General features: G+C 47.7%; 1 protein-coding gene across 6 annotated transcripts in view; it reads left to right on the top strand.

Moving 5' to 3' along the window:
* Nucleotides 1–3,600, top strand: part of STK33 (serine/threonine kinase 33) — a 185,717-nt gene extending 182,117 nt beyond the window's left edge. For all 6 annotated transcript variants that reach the window (XM_020870826.2, XM_070473354.1, XM_070473355.1 and 3 more), the window contains one exon: nucleotides 2,787–3,600. In XM_020870826.2, the coding sequence (XP_020726485.2) occupies nucleotides 2,787–2,996 (210 nt within the window). In that variant the 3' untranslated portion in view covers nucleotides 2,997–3,600. The remainder of the gene's footprint in view (nucleotides 1–2,786) is intronic.
* Nucleotides 3,601–20,167: the final 16,567 nt, after the last annotated feature.

The raw sequence follows: 20,167 nt of genomic DNA, 5'->3' as shown, positions 1-20,167 counted from the left end.
CAGAAGCTTTATTTTTACCAGTTAAGATTAGAAATAACCTGAATGTCCATTACCAAGAAACTGGCTAAATAAATTATGGTACATTCAGACATGAGAACACTGCATATGCTGAAAGAAGAATGAGACCTCTTTTATGTATTGACATGGAATGATGTTCAAGACTATTGTTAGTTTAAAAATACCAAGGTTTAAAGACTGTTTACAGTGGGCTACCCATTTGTTTTAAAAAGTGAGAAGAAAGTGCATTGATATATAGATTAGATTGAACCATATTAAATTGCCACTATTAAGCTGTTTTGACGGAAAAAATAATGACCAATTCCATTTGGTTCCATCTAATACTTGCTTGAAGTTCCATAAAATTTCTTTGGGAACGTGCACTGTAAATTGACAGTTATTCATTGTCTCCAGTGGTAGGCAGAGCTGAGTTAACTGGGGAGCAAGGAGGAGATTTTGAATGCTATGGATATTAAATCATGGGAATGTACTACCTTTTTAAAAAATAATTTACTAAAATTATATATAAGTAAAATAGATAAATGTGGCTGAGTAATATGATTTTCTCATCTTGCTCTAAATGAAATTGAGATATACCATGTTCCTACCCTGAAGCAACCAAACATTTTGGTTTAGTTTCCTTTATCCTTCCACTTTGCCAGGAAATTCTGGGCATTATCTTAAGATATCTTATCTGAAGAAACCGGAACCTCTAGTGTTTCTGGAAAAAAAAAAAGAGAGAGACAATATTTATATCACTAATCCTGCCCATGGAGGCTGTTTCTGAGTATTTCTTCCTGATGACTTCAGCTTCTGAGTCTACTTTAATGACTCGAGTACATTAACAAATGGAAAATGAAGAAGCATGAAAATGTTAAACCAGATATGAGTATTAAACACATTAAAGGGAAAATGACTGTCTCTATTTCTATTCTGTAGATTATTAGTTGCAGTGGACACAATGAAAAGCATTTCTTCAACTACTTAGATGGTAACTCAAGAGGTGGAAATGTCAAAAAAGAGGTTAAACTCAGATTCGCCTTTTAAGAGAATTTGTCAACTGACTTAAAATTTTATGAATTTATTTTCTTTTTATTTTTTTTCTTTTATTTTTTTTCCATTTATTTTTATTAGTTGGAGGCTAATTACTTTACAACATTGCAGTGGTTTTTGTCATACATTGAAATGAATTAGCCATGGATTTACAAAATTTTATGAATTTAAATGCCCAAGCTAGGGACCAGTTCTGTACTTTTTAAACAAAGCAACTTTTCTTCAGCCTGTCCCTAGAACATCATGGGTGTTATACTCTTAGCCTGTTGCTAAGTGTAAGGAGTTTTCAAGGAGAAGACAACCTGTACTACTGAATGCTAACACATTTTAATTATTTTCTGTTCGTTGAAGATTACACAGAGAAGCAATCCAGAAATTTTCTTGAGAAAATGAATCTAAACAGAAAAGGACCTTTTTACATGTCCAAATTTATACAAATTAATTTTTCAATATGCAAAAATTACCAACTTAAGAATTAACATACTATTATTAAAGGCATACATGAGTGATGGTCTGAAGAGGCACGTATTTAAGGGTTGTCTGCAATAAGCAAACATCTGGTAAAGTTTCTCTTTCTTGAAATATAGGTACCAAAAATCCGTAAGTGACCTGAGGTTTTGCTGCAGCCCTGGGAGGTCACTTACTCACTGGACAAATACATATCAAGTGCCTACAGCCATGTGTAGACCATGGTCACTTGTGTCATAAGAGTGATTAAAAAAACCCAAAATCTAACAACACATACGCACGAGGTTTGTTTTGTGTTACGTGTAACCTTTTCACATTCTTTGAAAATTGTTAACCTGATTATTAACTCTTACGTGTAATTTCAGCTAGCCAGAGTATTAAGCTTGCAAGCCTTTCCCAGATCATTCTATGTATCTGCACCCCCATGTCTCGTCCCCCGTCCTGCTTGTGTGGGTCTCCTGAGACATCCTCTGCTCTTTCAGAACTCTATGCCCAGCTTCTTTTAATGAGAAGTGATCACTTTTGAAATGAGTCTAAGGTCAAAATGGACTTTGCTTCCCTCATGACAGCAGGATTAGAGTCCGTTTCCTCTACTGTGGGGTGAAGTGACCTGAGAAAACACAATAGCCTATTAAAATTCTTTTTACTTGTTTTGTGCTATTAAAGTTCACAAAGTACTTCCATGGCCATCACAGTACTTCATTCTCATCATAAGCCTATGTGGTAAATGTGCAAATACCATTTTCCTCATTTAAGCATGAGGCATCAAGACTCCAAGAGGTCTTCATTCCTGCCCAAGTGGTGTGACTGAGGTTAGAAGCCAGGCCCTGGAATCAAGGCACAAAAGGGTGAGCATGTGAGGAGTGGGCCACATGCAGCAAGCTTATACCAAGTTAGAATAGTCATGATGCGCTTGTCGCGGAAGGCTCGTCTAGAAGTCTGTGAAGATGAATGACTACAGCTGTGTTCAGATGGACTTCCCTGTATGAATGGTACCAGATATCTACGTATTTTGTAGGGCAGTGGATTTGAAGTTGTGCCTGTAGTTTGTTCTGCCCCAATCACTAAAGAATTCAGTATTCTTGAAGGAGCTACTGGAGCTTTCTCTGGCATTTAATGACGGTTTCACAATATGATTACTTTATACCTCATATCTAAACAGAGCTCAGCCTGTACATCCTGGGCAACTGTGTAGCCCCTGCTTCTTTGAACTGATGTATATTGCTTTGTGTCTGAACATTAATCCAGGCCTTTTCTTTTATTTCTAGACCACTGCTTATGAAAAGACTCCTGTGCCCAGTAAGAAGGAAAATATAGACGACTTTGACACGAGTTTTACGAGTTCTGTAGGTAGCAGACTCCCTCCAGTTGAGCTCAAGGGAGAAGCAGAGAAAGCACCTGTGACTTCAAGCCAAGGAGCAGCATCCAAAGGCACTGCTAAAGCCGTTGCCCTGCCTAGACCCAGAAAGAAGCCCTAACCACGCTGAACAGTGCAGAAACAGAGCTGCCCTTTCTAGTGATAAGAATGAAAGGGTAGGAGGGGAAAAGGACAGTACTGTGCTGAGCTTTTAGCCTTTTAGCTGCACTGAGCCCTGCCACGTGTTTGTACCAGTTTAGAATTGAAGCTCCTCACCTCCAAAGAAGCGTGGACAGACACCAACAGACTTGATGGCAGGTGTGGCTGAAATCAACTCAAGGTGTTTTCAAGAGTTGTTTAGAGGAGGGGATGCCCTCAAAGCAAAGCTGTGGGCACACTTGCCCAGTTTTACTTAAGATTCTTACATTTAGGTACAATTAGTTTTAGGGGAAACTGAGAGCCAAATATGGTAGCAGAGGCTCCAAATGATTATGTGCACTTTGCACTAGGAGATTTGTTAGGAAATTACTAATAAACTTGCCATAGGCATAACAGCAGAAGTGCTTCAGCCATTCACGTGTGTTCTTGTGATTTTAGATTGATGTAGATTGTTTAAGACAGCTTATTTTAAATGTAGAAAAATAGATTTTGTAACTATTTGCCATTAACTTGCTGCTAAATTCCCAGTGTATTGATTTAATCAATAAAAAACCAGATGTTACCCATGCACGTTAATTTTTATATGAATAAGAGGTGACTATAACCAGGTCCTCTAGGCCCTGAAAAGCATATTTTGAGCTTGATCTGCTGCTGCAAAGATAGGCACACATCTTTGGGGAAGGTCATGATGCAGGACATAGGGGAAGGTACATGGTTTCTCTTAGTATTAAAGGTCTCTCCTTTGTGTGTGCTCCGTCATTCAATCATATCCAACTCTTTGCGACCCTCCGGAGCATAGCCTACCAGGCTCCTCTGTCCATGGGATTCTCCAGGCAAGAATACTGGAGTGGGTTGCCATGCCCTCCTCCAGGGGATCGTCCCAACCCAAGGATCAAACCCATGTCTCCTCTGTCTCCTGCATTGCAGGCAGATCCTTTGCACCTGGATAAATAGTTTTGCTATTCTAGGTCACACTGGGTGAATAGATGCTTCCGTTGGCCTCATGGACAAACTCTCAGGAAGTAATTTATACCTGCTTTCCCGTTATAAAGTAGTAATCTACACGTCACTCCAAGCCCTCGTGGGATTGTCCTCTGGGCCTCCAAAATGCCCCACACCTGGCCAGCTGAGCAGATACTAATTGCATAGAAATTCCCCCAGTGACTGAAGGTAGTAGACGTGCTTCTTGCAATTAATTGGAAGACCCAGCTGGGCCTCCAAATGAGTCAAAGATAACACTGATGTGTGTCACTCCTGGCTAAGTAGTTCAGCCAGTGTTTTCTCCGTGCATTCAATATGCTTCCCCCGAGGGAATCTGCCAGCCAAAACATGGCTAGTGTACGTGGTCTACACTTTATTTTAAAACTGGCATTGGAGACTTCCCTGGTGGCCCAGTGGTCAAGAATCTGCCTTCTAAGGCAGGGGACAGATTCAGTCCTGGCTCAGGAAGATCCCACGTGCCGCGGGGCAACAAAGCTTGAGTGTTACAACTACCGACCCCATGCGCGCTAGAGCCCAAGAGCCCGCTTGTGGGCCTGTGCACAACAACTGCTGAACCCCCCAAACCCTAGAGCCTGTGCTCCTCAGCAAAAGAAGCCCACTCAGCGCAACAAAGAGTAGCCCCCACTCGCCATGACTAGAGAGAGCCTGCTCACAGCAGCAAAGACCCAGCACAGCCAAAGAGTAAGTAAATAAATAATAATTTTTTAAAAATTAAAAAACCTGAAGTTGAAGCTTCCACAAGGTTTCTCCTTCCTGATTATTATTTCCAGTCCTACCAGGAGCCTATAAACCCTCTCTCCGGGATTAGTGAGCTATCTTTGAAGAGCATGTCCTGTTCATCTGCGGAGAAACCAGCCTTCCCAGATTCCCCCTTCCCAGAGGAGCCCCCATAGGCAGAGGTGAGGTGGCTGGTCTCCTGGCAGAAAAGTCAACCGGGACAATGGCTGTGGTTCTGCCAACTTCCTGGGCTAAAAAATGGAACACTCCCTATGTTCAAAATGCTCTTATTTTCATGGTGATACCTTCTGTGTCATGCATTGGAGAACTCTGTTAAAATGAATAGCATCCAAATTTCTATCCATATTTCTCTTTAGTCTTGTTAGTAATTTGCTCAGTAAATTTGAGTAAAGGTCCAGAACCATGCAACAAGTAAAGGGTGAAATGATTTTATAACCTTCTAGTGTGTCCCTGGTAGCTCAGCTGGTAAAGAATCCACCTGCAATGCAGGAGACCCCAGTTCAATTCCTGGGTCAGGAAGATCCCTGGAGAAGGGTAGGGCAACTCACTCCAGTATTCTTGCCTGGAGAATCCTCATGGACAGAGGAGCCTGGTGGGCTATAGTCTGCTGGGTTGCAAAGAGTCGGAAACAACTGAGCTACCAAGCAAAGTGCTTCTATACCTTTCCTCACCCTAGCACCAGGCCAGACCAACTGTCCTTCTACCATACGACGCGTTCTATTAGTTCTCCTCTGTCCAGACCTTCATTTTGATGGGAACTTAACTCACTCTTCCTAAGGGGAATTTTTAACTTATTTTTGTCATTTATTTTCATGGAACACACTTGGGCCAGACCATGTCTGAGTTTTGTTTTCCAACTGTGTACTTCTTTAATATCTGAGGATCTGTGGCCTTGGTTTCTCCATTTGCTTTCATAGCTGTGAAAATAGTCACTCTTCTGTTTCAGAGGCATTTTCAGTGGTGATAGGCCTACTCCAAGACATTGATAATCACTCTGACACCTCCTGTGCACCACAGCATGGAAGCGTGGGCTTCATTATGACCCACAGGGACATACTCTGCCCACGACAGTGCAGAGCAGGTATGATTTCCAAGGAATGCAAATGCCGATCAGCACTCTGACTTGAATAACAGACAAATCAAGGCATGAGAAATATGACAAAAGATAAATGCAGGCTGGGGGGCTGGGGAGAAGTTCAGCAGAGGAGAACAAGATGATGTCAGAGAGGGACTTAGAAAAGAAAGGAAAATGGGTTGGGATCAGGGGAGCAAAAAAAGAAAACAAAGTGTTATCTTGACCCATTAGTAAAGAATACTGACTAGATAACAACATGTGGATCTGCCAAACCCAGAAGCAGGAGTCAGAGGATGGAAGTGCTCGTAGGGTCGTTAACGTGGTCCTTGCTCTAGGCCAGTCTGCAGTAGGACTGGCCCCTCTCGTGGCCTGAACACCAGCACACTAAGATGAGGACACGGGCTGAAGAAACAAAGACCTGGGGAAACTGAAGCTGAGAGAGGCTCTGGGTGTAAGAGATGGCCGAAGAATTGTCCTTACATTTTGAATAAGAATGTTCTGTGGTGTTGGGGGGTCGGGGGGTGGGGGAGAAGAAAAAATTCAAAACATTTTGTGCTTATCACTGAAATGCTTTGTTTAAATAATTCTATTTGACTCCAAAATGTAAGTTCCAGGTTAGAAAGATCAAAAGCAGCCAGTCTTGAAAATGAAGCTTTTTAAATTCCAGCGCTGCTGTTGGAATAGAGAATAAAAGGCTTTGTTCAAACATGCATTCCCAGCAGTGAGCAGAGCTTTGAAATTGGTCAGGGAAGTTGTGTTCCATAATGGCTGCGCTTGCCTGGAGACCAAGGAGCTGTGTTCTCTGGGAAATGACTCTGGGCTGGATATTTTCCATCTGCCCCTTCAGAACCACTCTGCCCTCCCCACCCAAAAGAGGTGATCTTACAGGATTGCATTAATAGGTTCTCTCAGCATCTGGGTTCATTGGGATTCTGTCAGTGGGGGACACCAGCAGGCACCCAGCGTGGGAGAGCAACCCTGACTCCCCTGGTGCCGGCCTGCTGGGAAGTCTCTGCGTTCTCCTGCTGTAGACCTCAGCTCCTGCCAACAGCACCCCCTTACAGCTGTGTCCCCACCCCTTCAAGCCAAGACCAGGGCTACTGTCCCTGGGTCTGTGTCTTCTTTTATGGGTTTCCCTAAATTCAGTACCTTTGAAAGTAGTCTCTTTGTTAGAGTCTCAACTACCGCATTGGAGTGTGTACCATCTCCCTCCTCCTGGGACCCAAGGTGATCCAGACCCTTGTCAGTTCTGCATGGTTGTGACCTGGGGCAGCTTTGTCTGTGGTTGCCAATGCATGCTTCCTGAAACTGATGCCCTTGGCTGGTCACTGGGGCTTGAGGGGGGTGGCGGCAGGAAAGAGGATCCTGGCGTTGGAACCTGGACCTGGTGAGATAAATCTAGCATTGCCCAGCTGGATCTGAGATTGTGTGGACCCAGAAGGTCCCACACCATGGCCTCTTGGAGTCAACAAGAAAGAAATGCTTGACTTGTAACAGTCAAGAGGACCAATGGCCTGGGATGGGAGCCACCCTTGCCATCTCCTGACTATGAACTCAGGGCTCAGCAGAATCTTTAAGCACAGGAAGCCTAAAAGACAAGAGGCTGTTTGTTTCATCTCTGCAAGCACTAAAATCACTTTACAAAGCATTTTAGAGTAAAATTTTCACTCTTTGGAGGTCTCACATAGTTCAGTTTTACTTTTCAGGATCTGGTATTTTCTGAGTGAGCAGGCTTAGGACTGATGGTGATTTCTGCTCTGTACATGATTATCACTTAATTCTCATTGGTGAGCCAATTTTCTTTGCTTTTGTCCTTCAAAGGAAGGCCATGTTCAGGGTCTGGCTTGGTTTTTTGGTCGCTGCCTCCCTCAGTTGCTGGTATAATGAGCTCTTCCTGTTCTCTCTCTCTGTTCCCTAAATTATCCAGCGCAGCCCTCAACTGGAGCTGCGGGGATTCCCACCACTGCCCCGGTGGCCTCACTTCAAGCAGCAACACACGAGGGACAGTGGAACATTGAGAAGATGAATAGGGCCATTGCGGTGTCACCACTAGCCTTCCCCTCTTAGTTGCTCGGTTCCACCCCAGACATCCTCAAGGGATGCAGTGAACTCAGGGTAAAGACCTCAGAGGACCTTCTCTCCAAAAGGACAGACGGCCCAGAGGACAGGCCCACGGAGGCAGTGTGCACTCTGCCCCCCAGTACGAACTTCTAAGTGGACTCTGCAGGCTCTCCAGACCAGACAGAGCCTTGGCATGGACACAGAGGTGACATCAATCTCCCAGCCCTTGGGGGACCAAGACAGTCTTTGATGCTGTCACCCATGGCAGGCTCTGCAGACAAGATCCTGACGTCATGCTGTTGTTTAGGAAAGACTCTTCTCATCAGCACAGAAAGATGTCTCCATCCTCAGGGCAACCGCACAGTCCCAGGAGTCAGCATTTCCAGTCTGACCCAGGGGCCTGCAGGTAGAGGATAAGCAGCTGACACCCTCACTAGCCCCTGAAGAGGAAGTTCTCGTGGAGAGGTGGCAGCCAGTATTTCCTGGGCTAGACATTGGTTCACGCTGTGTTTACTGGGGATCAGAGTCCTCTTGTTGGCTGGACTTTGAGCTGTATTAGTGGAAGGGATCTCTGTCTCTTAACTGAAGCCCCTCTTCAGGTTATGATGTAATAATAGCAGCAACATCTACAGAGCATTTGCCACATGCCAGACCATCCGAAACCCTTTACAAGTATTCTTTTAATCCTTATGACAGCTCCTGAAGTTGGCTTTTTTATCTCTAAAGAGAAATAAATTAAGGCACAGAGAGGTTAAGAAATGTTCGTGGTCACACAGCTATGAAGTAGCAGAACCAATATTTGAACCCAGGCAGTAGATTCAGATGGTAAAGAATCCGCCTGCAATGTGGGAGACCTGGGTTTGATCCCTGGATTGGCAAGATCCCCTGGAGAAGGGATTAGCAACCCACTCCAGTATTCTTGCCTGGGGAATCCCCAAGGACAGAGGAGCCTGGTGGGCTACAGTCCACGGGTCACAAAGAGGCAGACACGACTGAAAGACTAAGCACAACACAGCACAGCAGGCTCATGTGTATCTCGAGGCATTTTTTGTTCAGACCTGAGCCTCCTGGAAAGTTCCATCTGAGTTCCAAAAGGCCAAGTGACGCCTGAACTCTTTGTCTCCTGGCAAAAGTCAAGGTAATTTAGGTAAGTTTGGGCCTAGAGGTCTCAGAACAGAAACAGATTATTTTGCAAGCGAATAAATTTGAGCAGGACCCACCTAGCCACACCCAAGGAGAACTGCATTCTGCAGGACTTTGCATAATATCAATAAAAATGAGTTCTAAATGCTCTAACTGATCATTGTCAGGAGCAGTCTTTGGAAGCCTTTGAATAGGTTTTTGACAGAAGAGAGAAAGGGGGCTCCATTGCCTCCAGAGGAATTCGCAGAAGCCGTTCTGTCTGTGCAAACATGATAGATTGATGCTTACAGGAGCCAAGTGCTGTAATTCCCATCACAGGGCAGTGGGGGCTAAGAATCACTATTATGTTTCGATTTCCCATATTTCTTCATCAGGTAGTGTGTGTAGCTGTACAGCTGAAAATACAGAGTTCAGAAGTCAGCTGCTGGACCATTTCTCCACCTTGCTCACTCCTGTGTCTTTAGCCTTTGCCATCACTTACCTCTTTAAGGTAATGTGAGGTGGAATAATGATTTTGCTTGTCATACCAACAGCTTCCTGGTTTAAGGAGCACAGGCTGTTTCTGAAGGCTCGGGCCCTCCCGTGGTATAGGATGGGGCAAATGTCCATTCTGGAATGAAGGCCGGAAGCCAAGGATGGTGCCTCCTGCCCCCACCCCCTGCCACCCATCCCTCAGTCCGCTTCCTACCACAGGTCACTGGAGGAGAGGGAGTTCCTACATAGGATCCTCATTGCTGTTTTGGAAATTTGGTAGAATAGAAAGGCTTCTAATGAATGGAGAAGATCCTAAATCCCCTTGAAATGGGTAATTTTTTTAGAAGAGTTGTTTTGCCTCTAGAAACAGTTACCTGGTTGTAGCTTGACATCCTTCCTCGCATCAGTACAGAATTTAGTCGTTCAACCACTTGAGTTTTATACCAACTTTTGGCTCACTGTTTTGTTTTTGTTTTTTAGTTTTATATCTTTTTTATTAATTTATTTTTAATGAGAGGATAACTGATTTACAATATTGTGTTGGTTTCTGCCACACATAACATGAATCAGCCATAAGTAAACATACGTTCTCTCCCTCTTCACTGTTTCTTTTTCATACAGTCCCTGACCGTGAACCATTGTCGGCTCCCCCACCCCCTTACTCATTCTCGGCAGTGATGTCTTGCCTGCAGTGCACTCTGCTTGCCTGGAGGGGAACAGCAGTCTGACCACTCACTGCCCACTCCTTTTTCCTCCAGGTGACCAGCTGCACACTCTTGCAGCACCAGGGTGAAGGACCAGGAGTTGCACAAAGAACTCGGTAGAATTGGATTGAGAGACTCAGTCCTTCTTCCAAGAAGTGTTTATTGAGCATCCACTCTGTGCTGGGCATTGTGACAGGCAAAAATGCTGTAAGAGACAATCAAAGTCATTGCCCTTACGGAACCTGCAGTCTTGCAGGAGGGAGCGAAAGATGATTGAGACCTATGCAAATAGTAGAATAGTTATGATTAAAGCAATAAAGGAAATAGAGCAATGTAAATAGAGAATAACAGGATAGGACCCTTGTCCTAAAGTCATTCTGAGGATACTTGAAGGCTAATGGGAAGAATGCTTTAGGCAGAGTGAACAGGGAGAGTCCTGGAACACTGAGCTCCAGGACTTGGTCCAAAAGCCAGACACAACAGGGGCGAGGGGGAGATAGGGCCAGGTACTACAGGACCTCCGGGGCCACAGGAAGGAACCTGTTTATTCTCAACACAGCAGAAAATGATCAAGTGTTCAGTTGGGGGATGGAAACAGCTTCAAGGATCTCTGCACCTTCCCTGTAACAAATGACTCAAGTGGAGCAAGAGGCTGGAGATTGGTTAGAGGACACTGAGGAAGAGGGCGGCAGAGAAGACGGAGAGGAGTAGGTGGATGTGAAACATGTTTTGGAGACAGAATTGATGGGATCCAATGATGGTTGGATCCAAGGGTGAAGGAAAGGGGGCAGGGGGCCAAGGACGACTTTTGGCTTCAGTAACCAGACTAACGGTGGTTTCACTCACTGAGGAACACCAGGTCAGGGATGGCAGTAGAATGAAGAGTTCCACCTGCATACTATTAATAAGTTGAGATGCCATCAGACCTTGAAGCAGAAATGGCTGGTTGAGATGGACTTGAAGGCTGGAGTGGATCAAGGTGGATGGAGAGAGGGGAAAACGGCCTAGAGAAAAAAAAGCATGTGAAGAGAGACTCAGGGTTAATAGTGAGTTTTGTACAAGGGCTTTTGGACACTGGACAGAACTCACAGAACCCAGGGGCCCAATACACCCAGGATTCCAGGCACCATCTGGTCACCCAGCAGACTGTTTTCCTCACTCAAGAACTTGGCAGTGCCTACGTGTTGGCAAGAAAAAGAACAAGAATGGGAATGAGAATGGAGTGGACTGACACAAAATGCCATTTGGAGAAGTATCCCTGGGAAATATGGCCAAACCTCCTTATATGGTTAATTAATTGAATCTGAATAGTGATAGGTAACATGCCCTCGGTAGCTAAATAATACTTCAAATAGCTGCCCATCAGCAGTAAACCAGAAAAGGATGGGTCATACTTTCCTGAAGCCCAGATCTGTAGAATCATGGACCATCTACACTGTTTCTTCTGTCCAACAATCCCCCAGGGGAGGAACCCCCACCCATAGCCTCCGATGACGAGCTCCCTGAAATGGGGGGCTCCCCACTTTCCAGGACAAATGAATGCCACTGTGGAAACACACCAAGACTAGAGAAATCTTCATATTAACTGACACCTGCTTCTGATTTGCCACCTGGTAACTATCTAAAGTCTGTTCCTTCTGCCACATAATGGCCTCTGAAGAATTGAAGGTATACCCCACAGCCCTGTGAGCTTTCTCCAGTGTGTCTTCACTTCTTTTGGGCACTTCCTCAGATGACATGTGTTTTGGCCCTTCATCCTAGTGCATCCAAATGAACCCAGGCCTCCAAGTGTGGCCACCACTCCCGGTCCTCGGGACACCGGGCCCCTGTTACTGCAGCTCATCATGTTCCTTTTAACAAGGATTTGCAGGGCACTCCAGTTCGAGTTTACTAGGAGAGCCTCTAATGACGATATGTCCCTGAACACGTTTATTTCCCCATCGATGTTCTTGTGGCAGACTCTCGGTGACCACGGACGAGCCCGTTTCCAGGGTGCTGCCAGTGGGAAGTGACAGAGCCTGGGTTGAGTCTGAGGCATGGAAGGCTCAGATTTCCCTGAGATTACCTGGGAAGACACTCATTTTCCTTGAGTGTCTTTTGCTAATTATCCACTGAGTTATATGGAGGTAAGAAGGCCCAAACTGAACCATAAGCCTGTTTGCCAGAGGATGCATTAGTGGCTTCACTACTGGTGGGTGGCACGGAGAGGCAGGAGAGGCTTGGCAGTCTCGGAAGGGACCTGTCCCAGGCCCTCCCAATAGGACGAGCGCAGGGCATCCTCTGCGTCACCGTCACCTGATGTCCCTGAGCCTCCTCAGCCTCAGGACACAGGCACATCCCATGCCTAAATGAAGTGGCTCTGCACCCTTCCTCCACGTTACCCGCAGGATCTGAGACTTTGTCAGAGGATCGCCTCCCCAGGCCTCCATGAGAACTCCCGGAGCTGCTCACGTGTGTGCTTGTTCACGTGCTGCTGTTTTGCCTGGAAGCAGAGGCTCAGAAGTGACCCTTGAAACCACGGCATAATTCCTGAGGCCCTTGCCCCTCACTTTTATCTTCAGGACTTCTGCTTCCCCAGCTTCTGAGAAGCTTCTGGGAGCCAGAGGCCATGGCAGCAGCCTGCCCATCAAGATGCCATGTGTTCACAGCGATGAGAGCGAGGCCCAAGTCATAGGTGTCCCACCTGGATGTGGTGGGACAGAGCAGCCCAGACACCCCCGCAAGTAGCCCTTGCTTGACGTGGACTCAGCCTTGTGGAGTGGGTGCACGTGGGTGGGAACAAGTGCTGAGGCGCCTGAGATGTGGGATGCTGGGTGGCGTGGGGTGGGGTCTGTGGGAGGAGTGTCACATGCCAGGGAGGAGGTGCCCAGAGGAACGTGGTGGGAGGGCCCTCAGAGACCTCTCAGGCCTCCCCTGGCCCCTCCCAGACCTTGGGGCTCTCCAGCTAATCCTGATACACATCAGCTCTGCTTCCTATCTGGGCCCCAAAGTAAGTGATGGGATTTGCAGGCTGTTTTCAAGGAACGTAATGGGAAGAGCATCTCTGCTTAAGATGAATGGCTTTGGCTACATGCATAACATGAATCTTTCAAAACACAGAGCCCTTAAAAGAAAGAAAAAGGCATCTCTGGGGTGACACATCAAGGGTAGGATGTGGCCAACCCCTCTCTGTACAGCAAGTCTCAGGGAAAGAGCTGCTCTGATGGCTCAGTGCCCCCTGGACCAGAAGCCAGGCCAGTGTCCAGCTGGGAGTGGGAGCTGGGTGCTGGGTGGCCTCTCAGGACTCTTCATTCATTCAGGATGTCTCCGGCAGAATGTCCCTTCCAGATACATGGCAGGCAGAGGCTCTAGTAGCTCCTCACCTAGCAGCTTCCCTCCTCCTTCCCTCTGAGACCGTAGCAGGAGCCCAACCCTCAGCCGTGGTCAGGGGGAGGGGCCAGCAGGAAACTTCAGCCGACTGAGTTTCTTGGAAGACCTTTGATTAATCATGCCCCGGTCCCCAGCATTGCCTTTGGGGGTTAAGAGATTTAAAATGAGATTGTTTTTTAGGGGGGATTTGTTTCAGACCAGGGGTGAAGACTGAGAAGTCTGCAGCATTCCCATCTTGGCAACAAGACAATGGCAGTAATCCACAGCTGGGGACCGTTTACTGCCCCCCCCCCCACCCCTGGTAATATGACCAGTATTTACTGGTCATTTGGTGCTAGCGGTAAAGAACCCACCTGCCTGTGCAGGAGACATAAGAGACACGGGTTCGGTCTCTGGGTCAGGATGATCCCCTGGAGAAGGGCATGGCAACCCATCCCAGTATTCTTGCCTGGAGAATCCCATGGACAGAGGAGCCTGGTGGACTATGGTTTACAGGGTTGCAAAGAGTCGGACATGACTGAAGCAACTGAGGGCACACGCTCTTGGTTAAGTGGACACCATCTCCAGCTTCCAGCTTCTGCTTTATCTTTGACGTGGTTGAAGGAAAATGGAGGATTTTACAGGGTGCAAAAGGGCAGTCAGGTCACTGATTCTGATGACGGATCACCTTCCATGGGACATGGGACACCAAGGAGGGAGAACAGATGCTGGGAGAACAGCCTCAGATTCTGCCGTGGAGGAACCTTTCCTACCCGGGCAGAGTGCTGGAAACTTCAGGGACTGTAGGAGCCAGTGTGAGGAAGCCAGAAGACATGGTCTGACTTCTTTAAAAGAAATGAAAAGCAAGGCCTGCCAGACCAGGTGTTAGTGCAGACCTCATCCAGTGGCAGAGATCCCAGCTAATGACAGGAGCGCCACTCAGGTGGCCAGGAGGAAGGAGCGCCCAACTCTGCCTCAACGCCCTGCCTTCTGGCTCCGGCTCAAGGTTTTTCATAACCACCCCCAGCACCACCACTACCAGCCAACACACACACTCATGTGCACCCTCTGACTCACAGGAAATGGATTTTAGCTGCACACCGGACAGACTTGGATGACTCACAGTCACTGTCTGCCCCACCAGCCCAGGACCCAGGAGCCTGAGACTTAGCCAAGACTCAAGTTCCCAAGAGCCCTGCCCCAGCTCGATGCCACTCAGTGATGCCTGGGTTGGAACGACAACACCAATACCGCTCATTCCCCTGGGGCATCTCTGGAAACTTCTATAGGCTCAGGAAGGAAGCAAGGGGGCACAAGTGTTCTAATGGGAGTCTGGAAGTCTCGGTGGCTCCGAGTGCCCAGGGAATGTGCTGTGTTCTCCATGATGCATTTCCCTCCCAAGGCTCACCCAGCCTGCTTCTTTTTTCTAGGGAAAAAGAATTCTCAAGTAAGCTGCAGTATGGCTGCAAGTTACTTGGCTGCTGGCAGTATGTATGAACGGCATATTTACTGTTGATGAATGTTAAGCTTAAACACATTATAAAACAGTTCTCTGAGAACTTGAAAATCAGGCAATAGTTGTGCTATTCTTACCTTGATGGTGTATCACCAGTTACTTAAGTAATACAAATTGTAGGAGTTCATCACCAGTAATGAGTTTCTTTCAGCAGTGGGGTTGGGGGGTGAGTAACTTGTACCTCCAAGGCAGGCACAGGACAGAAATGTTCCACTTTTGCACCAACATGAATGCCTATCTCCAATGTTAGGTGGTGAGAAGTTATATGCTGGAAGCCCTGTTGTTGCAACTACGTGTCCTCGCCCATTGTAGGGTTAACTGACAAGCCACTAAATGGATAATGATGAAGCAAGCTAAATTAATAGTAGTCTGTAGTTAAAAGGGAAGAATAGCAGCTAATTAAAACCACAGCCACTCGGGACAGCGTTCTTCAAACCCTGCAAGTGTGTTCAGGTGTGGCCAGGCTCTAGAGGGTGTGGGCTGCAGGATCCTCTGCAGACTCTGGAAACACTCTAAGACATTTCATTTAGGTTACATTATTGGGAAAACGATATTCATGAAAGTCCTCCTGGGAAGAAAAACATACTTGTTGGCAAAATACCCCTTGGTGGGTCCTGGGGCTGGAAGACAAGAGAACAGGCCTGAGTTGAGTTGAGGGACTGATGGGTGGGGGAGGCAAGTCCATTGCTCTGGGAGAGGAATTGAGAGAGGAGCACCAGATGGTGGAAATCTTTCATTTGCAGCTTAACCTCTCTGTGATGTCAACACCCCTGTTATGGACTGAATTGTATCTTCCCTCCAATTCATATCAATCTCCAGTGTGACTATATTTGGAGATAGGGTCTGCAGGGAGGTAATTAGGTTGAATGAGGTCATATGGGTGGGGCCCTGATCCAATGGGAGCAGAGTCCTTATAAGAAGAGACATGGGAGCACTCCCTCTATCTCCCTATTGTGTGAGGACACAGTGAGAAGGCAGCTGTCTGCAAGCCTGGAAGAAGGCCCTCACCAGAAACTGATCCTGCTGGACCTTGATCTTGAATTTCCCAGCCTTTGGAACTGTAAGAAAATACATTTCTGTTGTTTGGGCCACATGGTCTGTGTTATTTCATCATGGCAGCCCTAGCAGCCTAAGCCAATCCCCTGCCTCTATTGATCTCCACTTCCTCCCAACTTGCAAAGTGCCTGAGTGCATGGGGATGGGATGGAGCCGGAGAGGGGGCAGGCTCTGGGCTCTGACTGCCCCTGAGGTGGGCTCAGGTGGGTCCTGGGGCAATGTGAGAGGTGGTGGGAGCCCAGAGGCAGAGAGAAGCACAGGAAACCCCTGGAACTTGGAGAGGACTCTGGAATCCTCTCACAGGCCATGCAACTGGAATCTGAGGCAGCTGGGAGCTCAGCTGAGCAAGACTCAGGAGGCACACATGAGTATTAGCATGAGCAACCTCAGAAGCTTGCATTTTTTGGTGTTGTTAATGAGGCCCAGGATGAAGAAAGATGGTGGGGGCAGGGGAGTGGGGTGGGGCAGGGAACAGAACTGCATATTATTTGTGGCCGGGTGGTGCTAGTGGTAAAGAACCCACCTGTCAATGCAGGAGGCATGCAGGTTCCATCCCTGGGTCGGGAAGATCCCTTGGAGAGGGTCATGAAAACCCATTCCAGTATTCTCGCCTGTAGAATTCCATGGACAGAGGAGCCTGGCGGATACAGTCCATAGGGTCTCAAAGAGTCGGACACGACTGAAGCCACTTAGCAAGAGTCAGGAAAGGGCCTGCATGCTGGGGCTGGTGACAGGAGGATGAGAACCCTGGGCTCCCGAGGCTGCAGGCACATCTCCTCTTGGGAACTGCCGAGAGGCAGGGGACCCAGGATGGAAGCACCTGGGGCTCTTGCAGTTCAGGACAGTTGAGCTTTTCCAGGGGCCCCGAGCCCCGCTTCCTGCTGCTTGGGTCTCTGTCTCTCGGATGAGCTGCCTGCAAAGAGAGTCTGCCCCAGGGGCAGTGGAGCCAGTGTGACCTGCTGATGTTTCAAGCTGAGACCATCCTGGGCTCCCTGTGGTGAGGCTGCCTCCTACCTGGTTCCTGCCTTTCTTCCCTCATATTCTCCCCAACCATGCCTGGCCTCAGCTGGGCCCTCACACTGTCACTGCCATCCTCTGCCGGGCGCTGCCCCTCCCCCCACCCCGGCCCTGAGCCTTTATCCTCAGGGTCTCCAGTAGAGTGGCGGTGGGATGTCTTACCGTCACCTGGGAAGTCTCCTCCGCATCCACGTGTGACTGGCCCCTCCACGTGGTATCCACACCCTCGCCATGTGGTTGTATAGTCTGTCTCCCCTCCCTGAGTCCGGGCTGGCCTGTGACTTGCTCTGGCTGGGCAAAGGCAACCGAAGTGACTCCTGTTGTTTCTGAGCTGAAGCTTCCAGAGACCTCAGGTGCTTCCACTCTCACTCGCTCCTCTACCTTCCCGTCAGCCCAGATTAGCCTCCTGGAGACAAAGAGACACGTGGCCTGGAGCCCAGTCATCCAAGCCAGGGGCCCAGCCATGGTCAGTGGTGGCCCTCAGACTTGGGCCTGCCTGGGGGGTCTGGGGGAGCGCATGGACTCTGCAGTTGGCGGAACCACTTACTGTGCAAACCCCCTGCTCCGGAGCCATCTTTCCGGCTGACCCTCAGGTTGACAGTGAGCCCTCATGACTGCCTCAAGGCTAGCCCTCATCTTCTTGAGGCCCGAGCAGGGCTCCCCAGAGTGAGTGGCCAGTGAGAGGGTCCCCAAGCCCTTAGGGGGGGCCAGTGCCCAGGCTGAGCTGGTCTCTACGTCCCTGGCCATTGGCCTGCATGCTCTCTGAAGCTACCAGGGTGAGTTCCTTTGGATGTGATCTTGGGGTGCCTTTTCCAGAGGAACGTTTTAGAAGTGAAGGTGCATCTTGGCTGTGAGAGGTCATCATAATGGCCTGCAGTGGGTGACCCTGAGTGCAGGTTGGTGCACCTGGGGAGGTGGCAGTTTTTCTGAGACATGCAGACCATGGGTACAAGACCAGCCTCCACTTCACCTGGCCTGTGGGACTGCCGGCGACCAGGCTGTGTGAGGAGCAGAACTCAAGCCCCAGTGCTCAAACCTCAAGGGCACACTGTCCCCAGATCCCTCTTCTGAGTGCCCACATTTCCACTAGTTTCTAGTTGGGAGGCAAAGTTGCAAGGTTTTTCTGACAGACTGGGGTGTCTGCTGCTCATGCTGGAGCCCAGGTGTGGTGAGAAAGTCAAGCACGCGGCAAGCTTTCCCTCCCGGGGCTTCACCCACTCTTTGTCGGGCCAGGGGTCAGCCCAGATCAGAAACACTTGATCTTGATCTAAATAAGTCACTTGGGTCCCTGGAAGCCCTCCCCTTTCCAGAGTGGGGCTCCTCCATCCCTACAATGACCTGATGGTGTTCAAAGAACTTGGCCTGAGCCCTTATAGCAACAGGGAGCTCATTACCTTACAGGACAATCTGCTCTTTCTGTGTGATTCCAGCTATTAGAAAACTAATTACTCTGAAAGCTTCCTTCATCCTTTCTCCTTGTATCTATTTCCTAGAGCAGCTGAAAAAATTTAAGTCAGTAGCTTAAAACAATGGAATTTACTCTCACAGTTCAGGAGAGTTCAGGAGGCCAGGAGGCCACATCAAGGTGTTGGCAGGTCTGTGCTATCTCGGAAGCCTCTAGAGGAAGCCCCTTCCTTGCCTCTTCCAGCCTCTGGTGGCTCCTGGTGTTCCTTGGCTTGTGGCAGCATCACTCCAGTCTCTGCCTCCATCTTCCCTTGACTTCCTCTCTGAGTCTGTGTGTCCTCTCCTCTTCTTATAGGATCTAGGGCTATGATTTAATTGAGAGAGCTTTCACTAATTAACATCACAAAGACCCTCCCTATTTCCAAATTGGTCACATTCTGAAGCTCCAGGTAGACATGAATTGTGGGAAGTTACACTACACTACATTGCCCCATGGCCTGTCCCCTGCCCCATCAGCCTACAGAGATCTGACAATATCAGCCATGCCCCTGGCTTTGTTTCATGGCAAATAACCCCATTCCTCTCCTCATCCCAGTTCCTGGTCTCCAGACCCATTGCTCTCCTGTTCATCCCACTCTGGACCACCCAGGTATCAAAGCCTCTGAAAACATGGTCTTGAAACTGAGCCCATCCCTGAAGACATGGCTGAGTAGAAGGGCAGAACCAAACCTCCTGGCCACTCCCTGTGACTGGGTGTGCTCTTGCACTAGATGCCTGTGGTCACAGCATACTTGCCTGGAATTCCTAGGATCCTTCTCCAGGTCCATTTTTCACATGAGCTACCTTTTTTCCTCCACCTTCAACTCCAGCAATTTTTTATTGAGGTATAGTTGCTGTACAAAATTATATGAGTTACAGGTGTACAATATTGTGATTCTTAATTTTTAAAGGTTATAGTCCATTTGGGCTTCCCTGGTGGCTCAGATGGTAAAGAATTTGCCTGCAATTTGGGAGACCCAAGCTTGATCCCTGGGTTGGGAAGATTCCCTGGAGAAGGGAATGGCTACCCATTCCAGTATTCTTGGCTGGAGAATTCCATAGACAGAGGAGCCTGGCAGGCTATAGTCCATAGGGTTGCAAAGAGTTGGACATGACTGAGTGACTAACACTTTTAACATACTCCATTTATAATATTATAAAATGTTGGCTACATTCCCCATTTTGTGCAATATACTCTTATAGCTCATTTTATACCTTAAGAGTGTGTATCTCTTAATCTCCTTTCCTTATATTGCCTGTTTCCCCTTCCCTCTCACCACTGGTAACCACTGGTTTGCCTTCTATATCTGTGAATCTGCTTCTTTTTTAAAAGTTAAATTCACTAATTTGTGTTTTTTAGACTTCACATTAAATATGATAAAGTATTTGTCTTTCTCTGTGTAATTTATTTTCACTTAGCAAAATGCCCTCTAAGTCCATCCATGCAAATGGCAAAGTTTCATTCTTCTTTATGGCTGAGTAGTATTCCATTGTATATGAATGTATATCATTTTATCCATCTGTTGATGGATGCTTAGTTGCTTCTATATCTTGGC

This window comes from Odocoileus virginianus, chromosome 10 (assembly GCF_023699985.2).
Source record: "Odocoileus virginianus isolate 20LAN1187 ecotype Illinois chromosome 10, Ovbor_1.2, whole genome shotgun sequence".
Classification (NCBI taxonomy): domain Eukaryota; kingdom Metazoa; phylum Chordata; class Mammalia; order Artiodactyla; family Cervidae; genus Odocoileus; species Odocoileus virginianus.
This window is presented reverse-complemented; position numbering and strand designations above follow the sequence as displayed.